This window comes from Pleurodeles waltl, chromosome 8, assembly GCF_031143425.1.
Source record: "Pleurodeles waltl isolate 20211129_DDA chromosome 8, aPleWal1.hap1.20221129, whole genome shotgun sequence".
Lineage (NCBI taxonomy): Eukaryota > Metazoa > Chordata > Amphibia > Caudata > Salamandridae > Pleurodeles > Pleurodeles waltl.
This window is the reverse complement of record NC_090447.1, coordinates 452,496,741-452,513,530: the sequence shown is the minus strand read 5'-3', so window position 1 is coordinate 452,513,530 and position 16,790 is coordinate 452,496,741. Positions and strand designations below refer to the sequence as shown.

Genomic DNA, 16,790 nt, shown 5'->3' with positions numbered 1-16,790 from the left:
AGGTAAACATATAACTCCCTTTCAACAGAATAATAAAAAAAATCACAAACAATTAGCACACATCTAAGTTCATGGTCTTCTTCAGACAGGTGCAAACTGAGGGGAATAGCACACAAAGGATCTGTAATAGTTCAGGCGTGCCTGACATGACTTTCTTTCTCTGGATTTAGATTGTATAACAAAAGCAAAGGGTTGAGGATGTAAAGGAACTAAACAAACCATAACAACATTTCTGGAATTTAATGAATTGTCTAAGACACAAAATGCAGGTTTTTGAGAAAATGATCCATTCTACAAGGACTAAGTAAGACATTACCAATAGCAGAGAGCAGATCTGCTCTCACTGTCCCACCAGCAATATCCCCTAAATAAAGGGCAAATTAAGGGTGTGAGCAACAGACCCCAGAACAGAGTGAAACCAAACTTCATATCGGCTAACGATTCTATAGGCAGTACCTAGGATCAACAGTATGTCTCTAAGGTCAGAAACAATAGATGGGTTTGGTACCTCAATTCTTTCTTTTGCCTTGTCATAAGCACGCTCTTCTTTTGTGCGATCATCCTCTGAATCCGATTCAGACTCTGAGGTAAAATCTTTGCTACCCTTTTTGTCAGTGGCTTGCTTTCCATCCACGTGAGTCTCTGGCTCCTTATCTGATGCCTTTTCATCATCATCATCATCATCTTCACTGCCATCACTCTCGTCATCTTCCTCATCTTCTTCACTCTCTCCTTCCTCATCTTCCTCCTCTTCTTCCTCCTCTTCAACATTATTCTCTTTTACTTCAATGTGCACCGTTTTGCTTTCTGTGGGAAGATAATGCCAAAAAATGAGATCACTGATCACAGAGGATAAAGATGGTTGTCCAGAGCTATGTACATCAATTACTACAGTTCTGCTAGTTTAATTGTTAATTATATCCCATAAGGGTAGGTTTCTACTTGATTAAAATCTAAAGTTTACACAGGTTTAATCATGATCCATTGAGGTACACTTTAACATGCCTGCAAGTACGTTTTAAGAAATTGAAAACGAGGAACTGTTTTATGTTTCCTCTTTCCTGGCTGCCTTGCCTGCATCATAGTATCTTAAATAACTCGGACATGAAGTGCACACGGATGTTTTAGCCTTTCAGATCACAGAGCGCAAGCATGCCCAGTAAACTTTTGAAGCAAGTTTGCTTCTCTAGATACTAAATCTCAATTTTTTTGTTGACACAGTCATCCACAAATCAAATAGCAACAATACTTCGATTTGGTATTTCCATTTCATGGGTTTAAATTATTATTTAATGTAATGTTTAAGTGAGATCCTACTGGTTGATGCAGAAGTGGGCGTATATTAATTTTGGGGGTGCTTATGATTGGTGAATATTTTGCTCAAGAAATGTACCAATGTAGTTTTGTTTCATCCTACACAGAGCGGTGCTGTTGTAGTGAATCCTAGTTTGTTTTAATGGGATACAGGCGTTAGCTTAGCCTTTGGCTTGCAGACTCGTGCCCCCGTCACCTAGTGACTTTTACCCTACTTAGCTTGCACTGTTTTAGCACATTTATTTAATTAAATCTTTCCAGATGGCTGCCTTGTTTTTACTTAGGCCCATGTTTTAGTTTTACGTTATCAGTGCAACTGCGCTAAGGCATCAATATCAAGCGACAAAGTTAAACAAACTGTAGGTGTTCACATTAGGTACTTTACCTCTTCCTTCTTTCGAGGGAATTGTTTATATAAATTACCGTCCCAAGCATGTCTCATCTATTGTTTGGGAATAGACCTACGTCAGGGGTCCAAGCAGATCTGTATAAATACTCCTCACTTAAACAGATAGTCAGAAGGATTCCGACCAGATGCCATCGCTGCTATCAATGCTGCACGTCGCCCTGACACTGACCCAGTCTTCGTGTCCCTATGGAGTCTGAGCTAGAGACCTCATTACAAGGTAACGAGGGTTGGGGGGCTCTTCTCATGGACATGGCATTGGCAGGTTAGGATTATCACAACCAGCTCTCTTTTAGGTGAGAGGTTAGCTTCACCTTATTAGGGTATTAGAACAGATTTCATATCTAATGTCACTTCATTTCATTTCATGATATTTGAAGATGGTGGGGGTTCTTTGTACTAATGACTCTTTCTTTACCATTCTATTTCTTGCACTGTTCATTATTATCCTAATCATTGCAGCCCATGCAACTTATCGCAGATTGCAGTTCTGTTGAAATAAAACCTACTGAAACCTTACTGCATCTTCTTCATTGCCTATGTATTGAGAGACATGCTGTTCATGTAAGAAAAGGGTAATCTCCGTTTAACCATGACACTCCCTGAGATTTCATACTCTTGAGTCCATGCATAAAGGCTGCCACACATCACCTTTTACTGTTTGGGTTTTTGGTGAGGTGTTGCTTGTGAGTTGGGAGGGCTGGGTTGACAGTTGCGACTTGCTGTAGGACTGGCATAGTCGCCTACAAGAACAAGTACTGTCATCCCTAAACCAGCATCTTGCCTAGAGCAAGAGTCAAACTACAACACTGTGGCCCAGTGACCTTGCAGAAGTCGTGGCTCAAGTACACTGTTCCATATTCTCGATGACCGAAAGAGTAACCATGTCCCTTTTGCCAGTGTCCCCACTCAACCAAACAAGGCAACCTGAGTAGGTCCAATGTCTCACCAATTCACCTATAAGACCAATAGGCTACTCTGTCTGATGCTTTCCCTGCTTACCAGCAGGAGGACATGCAGTTCTTCATTTAAATACTCAATATGATCCAGAGGCTGCAGCGGAGCACCCTGTAAGCACGAGATCCTAGTTGTCTTCACCTTGTGCCTGGTTGTGTACAGAAGGGGTGAGAGTAAATTTGAGACCGACTGGTTATGTACTTTGCTTGAGTGATTTGGCTAACAATTTAAATAAGATTTATGCCTGAATGCTGTCAACTTGACTGGAGCATCGAAGAACAACAAAAGCCAAAGAGTATGATTTTAAAAGTTGCAGAGTTACCCAGGGTCTAGTTCAAGTGTTTCCAATGAGTAGCTCGTGAGCTACCAGTAACTCTCCAGCTACCTAAGAGTAGCTCACCTGTGTGCAGCCCAGCTTACTATAATAGAACATTTTGCTTGGTTGAATTTTAATACCTAGGCCAACATTAAAAATCATTTATTCAAGGACTAATGTGTGCATTTTCAGAGCTGATAAGCTGATGCTGGGGGAAAAACGGTCTTGTTTTAACAACGTATTTAAAGCTATATATTGGGTTGGAGAGGTTTATTACTCATATTTTTACCTTGGTGCCAGGGTGATTGCAGCAATAGCTTTTATGTATTACCAATGTAAAATTTCAATTAAAATAGTCAAAGCCTTTTTTACATTTCTGCTGGAAAACCACTGAGGATGGGATGGTGTAGGAAGCTGGCTCTCTATAGGATTCACTAAAAAGAAGTACACTGTGCAGAGTCCAGTAGATTCCGACTTAGTTTGCAGAGGCAAAAGTAGATAGGACTAATGCTCTATTATGATGTAGTGTGGGCGAGCAATTAGGCTTATCAGAGGGTAGAGCTAAGCATTTGTTGTACTTGCAGAGGCAATAAATGAGACACATACACAATGAATAAATCTAAGACCAGTTTAGAAAAATAATTATTTTTTTATATGTTTCAAACCCAAGAACTTCGTAATCAGGTAAGTAGACTTAAGCATAAATACTTTGCAGTTTCAAAATTAGTGCAATTTTCAGAGCTCTTTCAATGTTATCCTACCAAGGAAAAACAATGTTCAGCAAACACAGGGTTAACAACTTACGGAGCCAATCTCACGGAGTTACAGTAAGTACTGGGCACTGATCAGAACCACACCGTATAAATCCAAGATCAATTTAGAAAAATAACACTTTTTATATATACTTTGAACCCAAGAATTTGGTCTTAAGGTTAGCAAGTTTCAACCATAAATACTTTTTAGTTTAAAAGATCAACACTTAGTGCAATTTCACTCCTTGACAGCCAAAGATGTTATGGTTATGTCTTTGGTTGCGGCGCTGAGGCGCCAAGGCCGTAACCGTTACGTCCTGGTCCCGGCTCATGAGGGGGGCACTAGCGATCCCCCCATGAGCCTCGCCTCAGCGACCCACTGCAGGGATGGAAGGGGAATAGCTTCCCCTTCCATCCCACTCGCCCTGTGGCATCTGATGACAACAGCGCACATTTTCTTACCCACAATGCCCTGTAAAACTCCAACTTTGCTGGAAATCACCCATTTTCCCCACATTTTTGTGAGGGAACCTTCCGGAATCTGCAGGAACCCACAAAATTCCTACCACCCAGCATTGTCTCATCTATACCACTAGAAATTCTGCTGCACTTGTCAGCCTAAACATGTTTTTTTTTTTTTTTTTTTTTAAATCAAACTGCCCTTTTGGACCCGCTTTGGTTCCCCCTCCATTTCAACATGTTTTTGGCTCTTCTCTGTCACAGGCACTTGGCCCACCTAAGCAAGTAAGGTATCATTTTTACCAGGAGACGGAGGGGAACGTTGGGTGGTAGGAAATTTGTCCCGGTGCTGTGATCCCACACAAAAATGTGGGAAAAATGTGATATTTTTTTTTTTAGCTAAATTTGAGGTTTGCTGAGGATTCCGGGTAAGAAAACATTTGGGAACCCACGCAAGTCACACCTCCCAGGACTCCCACGGGTGTCTAGTTTTCAGAAATGTCTGGGTTTGGTAGGTTTCCCTAGATGACTACTGAGCCCAGGACCATACAAGCAGGTGCGCCCCCCCATCCCTCCCCTGCAAAAACAGGTAGTTTAATAGTTGATCATTTTTATGTGTCCAGATAGTGGTTTGGGGCATTTCCTGTCGCAAGCACTAGACCTACTCACATAGGTGGGGTACCATTTTTAATCGGGAGACCTGGGGGAAGGCTGAGTGGAAGGAAATCTGTGGCTCCTCTCAGATTCCAGAATTTTGACACCGAAATGTGAGGAAAAAGTGTTTATGGCCAAATTTTGAGGTTTACAAAGGATTCTGGGTAACAGAACCTGGTGAGAGCCCCACAAGTCACCCATCTTGGTTTCCCCTAGGTGTCCAGTTTTCAAAAATGCGCAGGTTTCGTAGGTTTCCCTAGGTGATGGTTGAGCTAGTGGCCAAAATCCACAGCTAGACACTTTGCAAAAAACACGTCAGATTTCAATGTAAAAATGTGATGTGTCCATGTTGCTTTTCCTGTTGCGAGCATTCGGCCTACCCACGCAAGTGAGGTACCATTTCTATCGGGAGACTTGGTGGAACACAAAATAGCAGAAGAAGTGTTATTGCCCCTTGTCTTTCTCCACATTTTTTCCTTCCAAATGTAAGACAGCGTGTAAAAAAGACGTCTATTTGAGAAATGCCCTGTAATTCACATGCTAGTATGGGCACCCCAGAATTCAGAGATGTGCAAATAACCATTGCCTTGCCACACCTTATCTTGTGCCTATTTTGGAAATACAAAGGTTTTCTTGATACCTATTTTTCACTCTTTACATTTTAGCAAATTAATTGCTGTATACATGGAATAGAATGAAAACAATTGCAAGGTGCAGCTCATTTATTGCTTCTGGGTACCTAGGGTCCTTGATGAACCTACAAGCCCTGTATATCCTCGCAACCAGAAAAGTCCAGCAGACGTAACGGTATATTGCTTTAAAAAAATCAGACAGCGCAAGAAAATGTTAGAGTAAAACGTGGAGAAAAATGGCTGTTTTTTTCACCTCAATTTCAATATTTTTTTATTTCAGCTGTTATTTTGTGTAGGAAAACCTTTTAGGATCTACACAAATGACCCCTTGCTGAATTCAGAATTGTCTACTTTTCAGAAATGTTTAGCTTTTTGGGATCCAGCATTGGTTTCACACCCATTTCTTTCACTAACTGGAAGGATGCTGAAAGCACACAAAATAGTAAAAATGGGGTATGTCCCAGTAAAATGCCAAAATTGTGTTGAAAAATTGGGTTTTCTGATTCAAGTCTGCTGTTCCTGAAAGCTGGGAAGCTGGTGATTTTAGCACCGCAAACCCTTTGTTGATGTCATTTTCAAGGAAAAAACACACGTCTTCTTCTGCAGCTCTTTTTTCACATTTCTTTGGAAAAAAAACTTTTTGCTGTATTTTGGCAAATTTCTTGGTCTCTTTCAAGGGCAACCACAAAGTCTGTGTACCTCTAGAGTCCCTAGGATGTTGGAAAGAAAGGACGCAAATTTGGCATGGGTAGCTTATGTGGACAAAAAGTTATGAGGGACTAAGCCCAAAAAAGCCTTGGCACCTGAGGGGGAGGAGGCCTGGCAGCGAAGGGGGTTAACCTATGGATGAAAACAAGTTTCAGAAAACACAGAGTTAACAAGGATTTACAAGGCTAATTTCAGAGAGTTAAGTACTGGGCAGTGATCCGAACCGCACCAACAGGTCACTCTGGGCAGCACTGGGGAGGCAGGATGGCGGGGTGCAGTAAGGTGTTGGGTGACCAATGGTTTTCAATGGGAATTGGCCCTCGTGAAAATAGGCTGCAGGCTCTGCCTAGGAAGCCAATCGGGGACAAAAACAGGTAAGGTTGTAGACGTAGGTGCACTTTTGGTCCTTTTCCCCAGGGCCCAGGAGGGACAAATTCAGGGGTGTCCTTAGACGTTTGGTTTCTCCGTCCAGGAGCATTTGCGGTTAGGGGGTTGTGTTTGTTGAGTCTGCAGGAATCATCAGGGAGTCCAGCATGGGTGAAACCAGGGTGAACTCAAGCTGAAGGGAGCCAGTGTTTGTCATTGGCACCGTTGACCCACCTCAGATTGGGTCATGGGCGACGGGTGCAGTGGTTGCTAGAGATGTCGACTTTTCTCATCACAAGGCCACGGGAGAGGGGGGCCTGCGTGAAGAGCTGCAGGCAACTTGGAGAAGTTCAAGAGGGGTGAAACCCCGTGGACTTGGACGATGGACAGCTGGGGAACATTGCTGGCACTGTTGGCTTGCTTCAACTTGGGTCACGTATGTTAGTTACAGTGTTCACTTGCGGTGTTGGGTCTTTGCTGTTCCAGAGGCTGCAGAGTCCTTTCTTGAGACTTTGTTGCAGAGCATATCTGCTGCACAATTGACAAACCTTAAGCTACCACTATAAGTCCCTAGTAAATGGTACCCCTGGTATCTACGGCACGAGGTACTAAAGAAAGGCACCCGAGGGCTGCAGCACGAACTGTGAAACCCTTATGGACCCTCCTCACTAAGTGCACACAGTGCTGCTTTTGCAGTCTGCGTGTCTTGGGGAAGAACTAAAATGAAAACACAGCATGGCACACATCCTTTGTGCTCTGTCTCCTTTACACTCCCTGCAATTTATCTAAGTTCAAGCAGGCCTTCCAGGCTTCACGGCCTTCCAGCCCTATATAAAGAGTGCATTATATTGCATGTGAAGGCATACCTGCATGAGCAGATATGCCCATGCTCTTTGTCGATTCTCAGACATAGAAATTGATCAGTGAAGTTATTTTCAGTACATGTGCTAGACACTGGTCATTAAGAGTTTCACAGTTACATGATGGCTTCACTGACATGAAGGATGGCTGGTATCAAATATCTTGTATTAATAAACCCTTACTGAATCCAGTGATGGATTTATTAATACACGACGTCAGAGGGCACCATAGAGGCGCCCCCTAAAAAAACCAGTAAAGCCACCTTACACAGAGCTCTTGCCCCCTGAGGTGAGAGCCAATGCACTCAAGGCCCAGAACAAAGGCCTGCTCTAGGTAGAGGTGTGACCTCCTCTCCCAGGTAGGATGCACATTACAGGTCGGGGAGCTTCAAAGAACTTGCCGCCTTTGAAATGCAACCCATGCCTCTCCAAATGGTGGAGAATGGTGGTGGTGGTGGTGGTGGTGGAGGAGGGTGACCCCCCCCCCCATCCCCCCCCCCAGTCCTGACTCCACTTTTGGCATCAACACAGACAGACAAAATAGGCAGATTGGGGAGTCTTTGTGACCCCTTTCTTTTGGTCACCCCCTGTGGAAGTCTTGGTCACCCTAGTCTTGACCCAATTGTCTGCCTTCTTTCCCAATTCTTGGGGAGAAATTGGACCTAGGTCTACCAGATACTGATGCAACTTTTCATTGAAGCAGTTACTTAAAATGTGTTCTTTCATAAACAAGTTATAAAGCCCAACATAGTCATGCACTTCATTTCCAGTTAACCAACCATCCAGTGTTTTCACTGAGTAGTCTACAAAATCAACCCAGGTCTGGCTTGAGGATTTTTGAGCCCCCCTGAACCTAATCCTGTACTCCTCTGTGGATAATGCAAAGCCCTCAATCAGGGTAGCCTTCATGCAGTCATAGGATTCTGCATCTTTACCAGAGAGTGTGATGAGTCTATCCCTACACTTTCCAGTGAACATTTCCCAAAGGAGAGCTCCCCAGTGAGATATGTTTACTTTTCTGGTTGCACAAGCCCTCTCAAAAGCTGTGAACCATTTGGTGATGTCATCACCATCTTCATATTTTGTTACAATCCCTTTGGGGATTTTTAGGATGACAATATTCTATGGCTAGGAGCGGTTTCTCCAAAGCCAATCTTTTGGCCATCCTGGTTAACAGGAGGTCATCTTCATTGAGGCTGCCCTCAATGTTTTCAGAGGTACTGGACTCCCCTATGGAAGAACCAGCCTCTCTGACTAGGATTTGAAGAGTCAGGATTTGAGGGGACCATGTTCTCCCTATTTAGGACAGGGGGGTGGGGGGGAAGAGGAGTCATCCTCCTGTTCACTAATTTCCCCATCTGAAGGATTAACCTCCGAGGGGTAGTCCCTTTTGAACTCTGCCAAAAGCTCCTGGAGAGGTACTTTGGTAGGGTGGGGCCCAATTTTTATCTTACAGAGAGACCTTAACTCTGACATCCTTAGATGCAGGTAAGGGGTGAGGTTGAGTTCCACAACCATCACTTCTGTGCTAGACATTATTTTTCTAAAAGTTGGGATACTTTTTAAGAATCTAAAACTATTTCTAGAACTTAATCCAAACTTTTACAAACTTTTAAAGTCTAAAAGAAATGCTAACAGGGACTTATATATGTCCCTAACAGGACTTATCTCAAATTTCAAAAATCAGTTTCTAATGACAATTTTGGAATTTAGTTGTGTGATCAGGTATTGGCTGAGTAGTCCAGCAAATGCAAAGTCTTCTACCCCACCGCTGATCCACCAATGTAGGAAGCTGGCTCTGTATGTACTATTTAAAAGTAGGAAATAATGTGCACAGAGTCCAAGGGTTCCCCTTAGAGGTAAGATAGTGGCAAAAAGAGATAATTCTAATGCTCTATTTTGTGGTAGTGTGGTCGAGCAGTAGGCTTATCAGAGTGTAGTGTTAAGCATTTGTTGTACACACACAAGCAATAAATGAAGAACACACACTCAAAGACAATTCCAGGCCAATAGGTTTTTATATAGAAAAATATATTTATTTTATTTTAAGAACCACAGGTTCAAGATTTACAAACAGTACTTTAAATGAAAGGTATCTCACTCAGGTATCTTAGGAACTTTGAATCATCACAATAGCATGTACAGTTTTGGCAAATATGGCAATAAGCTATTTTAAAAGTGGACACAGTGCAAAAATCAACAGTTCCTGGGGGAGGTAAGTAAATGTTAAGTTCACAGGTAAGTAAAACACTTACAGGGTTCAAAGTTGGGTCCAAGGTAGCCAACCGTTGGGGGTTCAAGGCAACACCAAAGTTACCACACCAGCAGTTAAGGGCCGGTCAGGTGCAGAGGTCAGGTGCCCAAAACACATAGGCTTCAATGGAAATAGAGGTGCCCCGGTTCCAGTCTGCCAGCAGGTTAGTACCGGCGTCTTCGGAGGGCAGACCAGGGAGGTTTTGTAGGGCACCGGGGGGGACACCAGTCAGCACAAAAAGTACACCCTCAGCGGCACGGGGCGGCCGGGTGCAGTGTGCAAACAAGCATTGGGTTCGCAATAGGTTTCAATGGGAGACCAAGGGGTCTCTTCAGCGATGCAGGCAAGCAAAGAGGGGGGGGAGGGGGGGGGCTCCTCGGGGTAGCCACCACCTGGGCAAGGGAGAGGGCCACCTGGGGGTCGCTCCTGTACTGGAGGTCGGTTCCTTCAGGTCCTGGGGGCTGCGGATGCAGAGTCTTTACCAGGTGTTGGGTCTTTGAAGCAGGCAGTCGCAGTCAGGGGGAGCCTCGGGATTCCCTCTGCAGGCGTCGCTGTGGGGGCTCAGCTATGGCTACTCACGGTCTCGTAGTCGCTGAGGAGTCCTACCTGTGGTGTTTGTTCTCCACAAGTCGACCCGGGGGCGTTGGGTGCAGAGTGCAAAGTCTCACGCTTCCAGCGGGAAACGTGTGTTGGTTCAAAGTTGTTACTTTGTTGCAAAGTTGCAGTCTTTGTGGAACAGAGCCGCTGTCCTTGGGAGTTCTTGGTCCTTCTAGATGCAGGGCAGTCCTCTGAGGCTTCAGAGGTTGCTGGTCCCTGTGGAGCGCGTCGCTGGAGCAGTGTCTTTAGAAGTGGGGAGACAGGACGGTAGAGCTGGGGCCAAAGCAGTTGGTGTCTCCGTCTTCTCTGCAGGGTTTTTCAGCTCAGCAGTCCTTCTTCGTCTTAGGTTGCAAGAATCTATATTGCTGTGTTCTGGGAGCCCCTAAATACTCAATTTAGGGGGGGTGTTTAGGTCTGGGGGGTTAGTAGCCAATGGCTACTAGCCCTGAGGGTGGCTACACCCTCTTTGTGCCTCCTCCCTGAGGGGAGGGGGACACATTCCTATCCCTATTGGGGGAATCCTCCATCTGCAAGATGGAAGATTTTTAAAAGTCAGAGTCACCTCAGCTCAGGACTCCTTAGGGGCTGTCCCGACTGGCCAGTGACTCCTTGTTTTTCTCATTATCTCTTTCGGCTTTGCCGCCAAAAGTGCCGCCACTAGCTGGGATGCCCTGTGGCGCCGTAACAAAGGGGGTGAGCCTATGAGGCTCACCGCCAGGTGTTAAAGTCCCTGCAGGGGGAGGTGAGAAGTGCCTCCACCAGTACAGGTTTTGTTAATAGCCACAGAGTGACAACGACACTCTCCCCATGTGGCCAGCAACATGTCTGGTGTGTGGCAGGCAGCTAAAACCAGTCAGCCTACACAGGTAGTCGGTTAAGGTTTCAGGGGGCACCTCTAAGGTGCCCTCTGGGGTGTATGTTACAATAAAATGTACACTGGCATCAGTGTGCATTTATTGTGCTGAGAAGTTTGATACCAAACTTCCCAGTTTTCAGTGTAGCCATTATGGTGCTGTGGAGTTCGTGCATGACAGACTCCCAGACAATATACTCTTATGGCTACCCTGCACATACAATGTCTAAGGTTTTGCTTAGACACTGTAGGGGTATAGTGCTCATGCACTTATGCCCTCACCTATGGTATAGTGCACCCTGCCTTAGGGCTGTAATGCCTGCTAGAGGGGTGACTTATCTATACCTGCAGGCAGTGTGAGGTTGGCATAGCACCCTGAGGGGAGTGCCATGTCGACTTAGTCGTTTTATTCCCACTAGCACACACAAGCTGGCAGGCAGTGTGTCTGTGCCGAGTGAGGGGTCCCCAGGGTGGCATAAGACATGCTGCAGCCCTTAGAGACCTTCCGTGGCATCAGGGCCCTTGGTACCAGGGGTACCAGTTACAAGGGACTTACCTGGATGCCAGGGTGTCCCAATTGTGGAAACAAAAGTACAGGTTAGGGAAAGAACACTGGTGCTGGGGCCTGGTTAGCAGCCCTCAGCACACTTTCAAATCATAACTTGGCATCAGCAAAGGCAAAAGGTCAGGGGGTAACCATGCCAAGGAGGCATCTCCTTACAGGTGTTATGAAAATTCCCTCTAAATTAAATGGTTACAGTGGTTCTATTCTGCTCTTTCCACGAAAATAGCTCTAAAGCTGTGATCTACTACATGGTCTATTCCTTTCACAGACTTTTGATAAAGAAGTAAAGGTGTGATGATTTACATCTCGATGACCAGGTGACAACTGTTAACACTTTTAAAGGATTCCTTAGGAAGGTTTAGCTCCATGGAATTCTAGAAAGTCCAGCTTCTTTTAACATCTGTATACTCAAATTCAGGCTAATTTGGCATGTGCTGTACCTTGGAGATGGCGCCTTAAAAATGTGGCTCATAAAAGCAGCAAGCGTGATCCGCTTTAACAAGTGATGTGGTGGAAATGCATCAGGAGCCATTATGAAAGTCCATCACCCACAGGTCTTTACTGCTTATGGGCCTGAAATATGGCACTTTTAACATCGTATTTTATTTGCCTACCATGCTGCGTTTACATGCACCCTAAGATGTAAATATGTTCTAAAACCCCCAGTTGCTGGAAAGGCACAAACTATCTTAATAAAAGGGCTTGAAAAGGTCTGGGTCTACCCATAAGTTTTAAATAGGATTTAAGATGGCTTTATGATTGCACTCAGGGGGAGGCAAGATGGCGATGCAGGGGTTTAGTGATAGACAGTATAGGCCTTCCCTCATTGGCATTCTGGGGAGTCAGGCACTGAAATGAGTAACGGAGGCATACATTCTTAGTGTGGTTTAATGGATACAGCATCTCATTCCCAGGGTTCGACCGGCCTATAGGCCAATCATGCAATGCACAATTGGCTGGTCTGACAGGTCAGTGTGTGGCTCCGTTTACTGGCTGTTTGTGTGGCTGTTTTAGTCCGGACTGGGCTGGTTTGTACTGTTGATTTCCAGGATATTAAAACAAACATTGCCCGAGGCAAGCTCAAATCCATGTAGTCAACCATATAGTGCATAGCACTTATACACCATGTCTTTAACAAGTTCAAAACTGACCTGATTTGCAAACATCAACAACTTTTTCAGCTATCTAATTCACAAATGTGGGACCACTTTTATTTTGGTGCCAGGACCTATTTTCTCTAGTTCGACCTGGCCTCTTCCTAACTAACAGTGGTCTGTTTTTTCCCGTGGGACTTGGCTCCGGTGTTTAAACCAGAGTGAGAGCTCGATACTGATGGCACTGGTCGCATTTACAATTAAGTGTGGTTCTACAAGCATGTGGCTACTCTATTGTAACATTCCGGATAACCCTGTTGGCAGAGGCCGATACTTTGTTTTGAGTCGTCGTGTGGTGCTGTATGGCAGTGGCAAAGGCAGCAGAGGCACAAAAAGAAAAAACATCAGTAAGTGACACAGTGGGATAATACTGCAGTATCAGCCACAACATTGTAACAGAGTAATTAGGGAAGCCGCAGCAATTAAACTCAGAGAGACTGAGAAGTGCATCTGGGATAGCTGAGATAGCTGGTTAAAGCGTTATAAAATCTAGAACAGACTCTGATTTTGGCTTTGCTTCTTTTTTTGTTGTATATCACAGTTACCCTGGTGGCGTTATTACCAGCAGGAGGGAATGCTTGCAAGAGGACAACAGAAACCACAATAACGACAATGGAAAGGAGCACGGCACCGGCTGAACTTCGTGAAGCCGAGCAAGGCAGAGACCCTACTAGCCAGTTAACCTCATCCGCCCTCCTAGAAAGGGCAAGAATTAGCATTCTACTAAAACAAAACACGAATAGAGTGACCAGACAAGCCACAGACCAAATAACACATGGGAAACAGGTTCAAGCGAGCTACTCGTGGAGGATATTTTGAGCAGTAGCATCTGTTTGCAAATGGCTAAAGATAAAAAGGCTGCCAATCAGATCCCTAAAAGTTGGCCACTCATATCAGATAAATATTCATACTGCCTTGAAAAAGCACTTAAAAATGTTCACTTATCCGCATAATTAAAAAAAGCCCATAGCAAAAATCGGGCTTTAGGAAATCAACAGGCTACCATGTCAGCTAATATGTCGTTGGTGGATACACTCCAACTAGAGGCAGCCAAGAAGGAAGACGTGACAAATCCAATGGGTTTAATAGGTAAACACACACTCGGCGAAAGTAGGTGTCACCTGACAAGAACAGAACCTAGAATCAATAGCACTTAGACTTTAATGAAATGGATCACCACCCACTCATATACTGACTCTTTGCCTAATTCCCAAATGCAGCAAGTCTTTTTTTTTTTTAAACTTTGTTTATTGGTTATTACATGTATTTAGTAATCATAAATACATGTGTATGTTCTTCTTTACATGCCGTGTATTCAAACCTACTTTATGCATACTGCAGGTACTGACTGATACATTACAATATTCCGTTGGTCTCTGTTGAGACTATCCACATGTGCAGAACATTGACACTTCTCACTTACTCTCGTTTTCAATTTCCATGCGCGCATTCTGTGTCCCCAGATACATTTTGAACTAATTCAACCACAAAAGGAAAATAAGGCGATTACTGAGATACCAAAAAAAAAAAACTATGTGCAGGTGAATATATTATGGCACACTGGGATGCAAGTATATCTAAGTCGTTCTACTAGTAGGGTCATCCCAGACGTCTTCCCGTCTCTTTTTCGTTTGTAGGGTCTTTTCCATTCCACTAGGGTCCCTCCGCCCCCCCAAGCATGGTCACAACTCTTATCAATAAATATTAACATATCTCATCCTGCCCCAGGAGCTGTCCACAACTATGGAGTGATGAAGTCCCTTTGGTGCATGCCCCAAGATACCCCAGTCCTCTCCCTGCCCCATCATCTATCCCCCGGTCCTCTTCCACCAGCATCACTACTTCTACACATTCTGATGCTCCCTCCTCCCTCCGCTTCCAGCCTTCCCAAGCCTTCATTATTTCTGCCATAGTGGGGCTATAGGTCTCGCCCGTATACCCTTTGCCTCTTCTCCCTGCAGCGCCTGCTGTTCGGCCTGAGCCCATCTCGAGACATCATTCCTCCAATCCTCTAGCCACGGGCCCGTCTGGGACTTCCAGGCCATTGCAATGCGGTGCCTGAACAGGACCAGAGCAAGATCCAGGAACCTGCTTCCCACTCTCTTGGATGCCAGTCTTAATGTAAGCCCACCAGGCATAGTAGAGGGTCTGGGTCTAAATGTGTCCCCAAAGTCCCCCCCAAGCCCTTCAACACTACCATCCAACATCTCTGTATGTTGGGGCATTCTCAGACCATATGACCACATCCGGGTCTGCCATCTGACACCTGGGGCAATCCCTGGGCTCTCCCCGGTATATCACCCTAAGTCTATGTGGAGTGAGACACGTTCTGTGAACATAGTTGTATTGGATATATCTAAACCGTGTGTTTCTGGACGCGTACCGAGGATATGCTAACACTTTTTGCCACTCTGCATCTGCCAATTCTCTGCCCCCGTCTCCTCCCATTTCGACCTCAGGATCTGTAAAGACTTTAATGTAGTATTGGTAAAGGCCTTGTAGAGTTTGGTGACCAGGTGGCTGTCCTCCCCCCCCCCCCCCTGTTAATAGTGAATGTAGTGTAGCATGTGTCTCTGGTTCTGCATTTACTGTGGGCCATAGTCGTCGTACTGCAAGGACCAGAGTCTGGTATGTCAGAAACTGTCCCCTTGGGACTCCATCCTCTTCTACTAATCCCACAAAGGTGCACAGAACCCCCTCGCGAAAGAAGTCTCCCAATGTCAACACATCAGCCTGTGTCCAAGCCCCCACCTGGTTTCCAGCCAAAATGCGGCCCAGTACTCCTAGAGGTATATGTAGGAGGCTGGCCTGGTTTGTAGTGGTACCAAGGGGTACTTACACTCTGCACCAGGTCCAGTTATCCCTTATTAGTGCAGAAGAGGTGTCTAGCAGCTTAGGCTGATAGAAAAGGTAGCTTAGCAGAGCAGCTGAGGCTGAACTAGGAGACGTGTAAAGCTCCTACTATACCACTGGTGTCATATGCACAATATCATAAGAAAACACAATACACAGATATACTAAAAATAAAGGTACTTTATTTTTATGACAATATGCCAAAGTATCTCAGTGAGTACCCTCAGTTTGAGGATAGCAAATATACACAAGATATATGTACACAAGACCAAAATTATGCAGTAATAGCAATAGAAAGCAATGCAAGCAATGTACAGTCACAATAGATTGCAATGAGAGCACATAGGTATAGGGGCAACACAAACCATATACTCTAGAAGTGGAATGCGAACCACAAATGGACCCCAAACCTATGTGAGCTTGTAGAGGGTAGCTGGGACTGTAAGAAAACAGTGAGGGTTAGAAAAATAGCCCACCCCAAGACCCTGAAAAGTAGGTGTAAAGTGCACCTAAGTTCCCCAGAGAGCACAGAAGTTGTGCTAGGGGAATTCTGCAAGGAGGACCAACACCAGCAATGCAACAACGATGGATTTCCAGACGAGAGTACCTGTGGAACAAGGGGACCAAGTCCAAGAGTCACACTCAAGTCGGGAGTGGGCAGATGCCCAGGAAATGCCAGCTGTGGGTGCAAAGAAGCTGTCACCGGATGGTAGAAGCTGTGGATTCTGCAAGAACGAAGAGGACTAGAAACTTCCCCTTTGGAGGATGGATGTCCCACGTCGTGAAGAAGCTTGCAGAGGTGTTCCCACGCAGAAAGACCGCAAACAAGCCTTGCTAGCTGCAAGGGTCGCGGTTAGGGTTTTTGGATGCTGCTGTGGCCCAGGAGGGACCAGGATGTCGCCAATTGCATGAGGAGACAGAGGGGGCGCCCAGCAAGACAAGGAGCCCACTCAGAAGCAAGCAGCACCCGCAGAAGTGCCGGAACAGGCACTATGAGGAAGAGTGAACCGGAGCTCACCCGAAGTCACAAAAGAAGGTCCCACGACGCCGGAGGACAAATCAGGAGGTCGTGCACTGCAGGTTAGAGTGT

General features: G+C 45.2%; 1 protein-coding gene across 1 annotated transcript in view; it reads right to left on the bottom strand.

Annotated features, from left to right (window-relative positions):
- The window catches only part of EIF5B (eukaryotic translation initiation factor 5B), a 675,161-nt gene that overhangs the window by 363,914 nt on the left and 294,457 nt on the right, over nt 1-16,790 (bottom strand). The window contains exon 10 of the mRNA XM_069204389.1: nt 509-807. Coding sequence (XP_069060490.1) covers nt 509-807 — 299 coding nt within the window. The remainder of the gene's footprint in view (nt 1-508; nt 808-16,790) is intronic.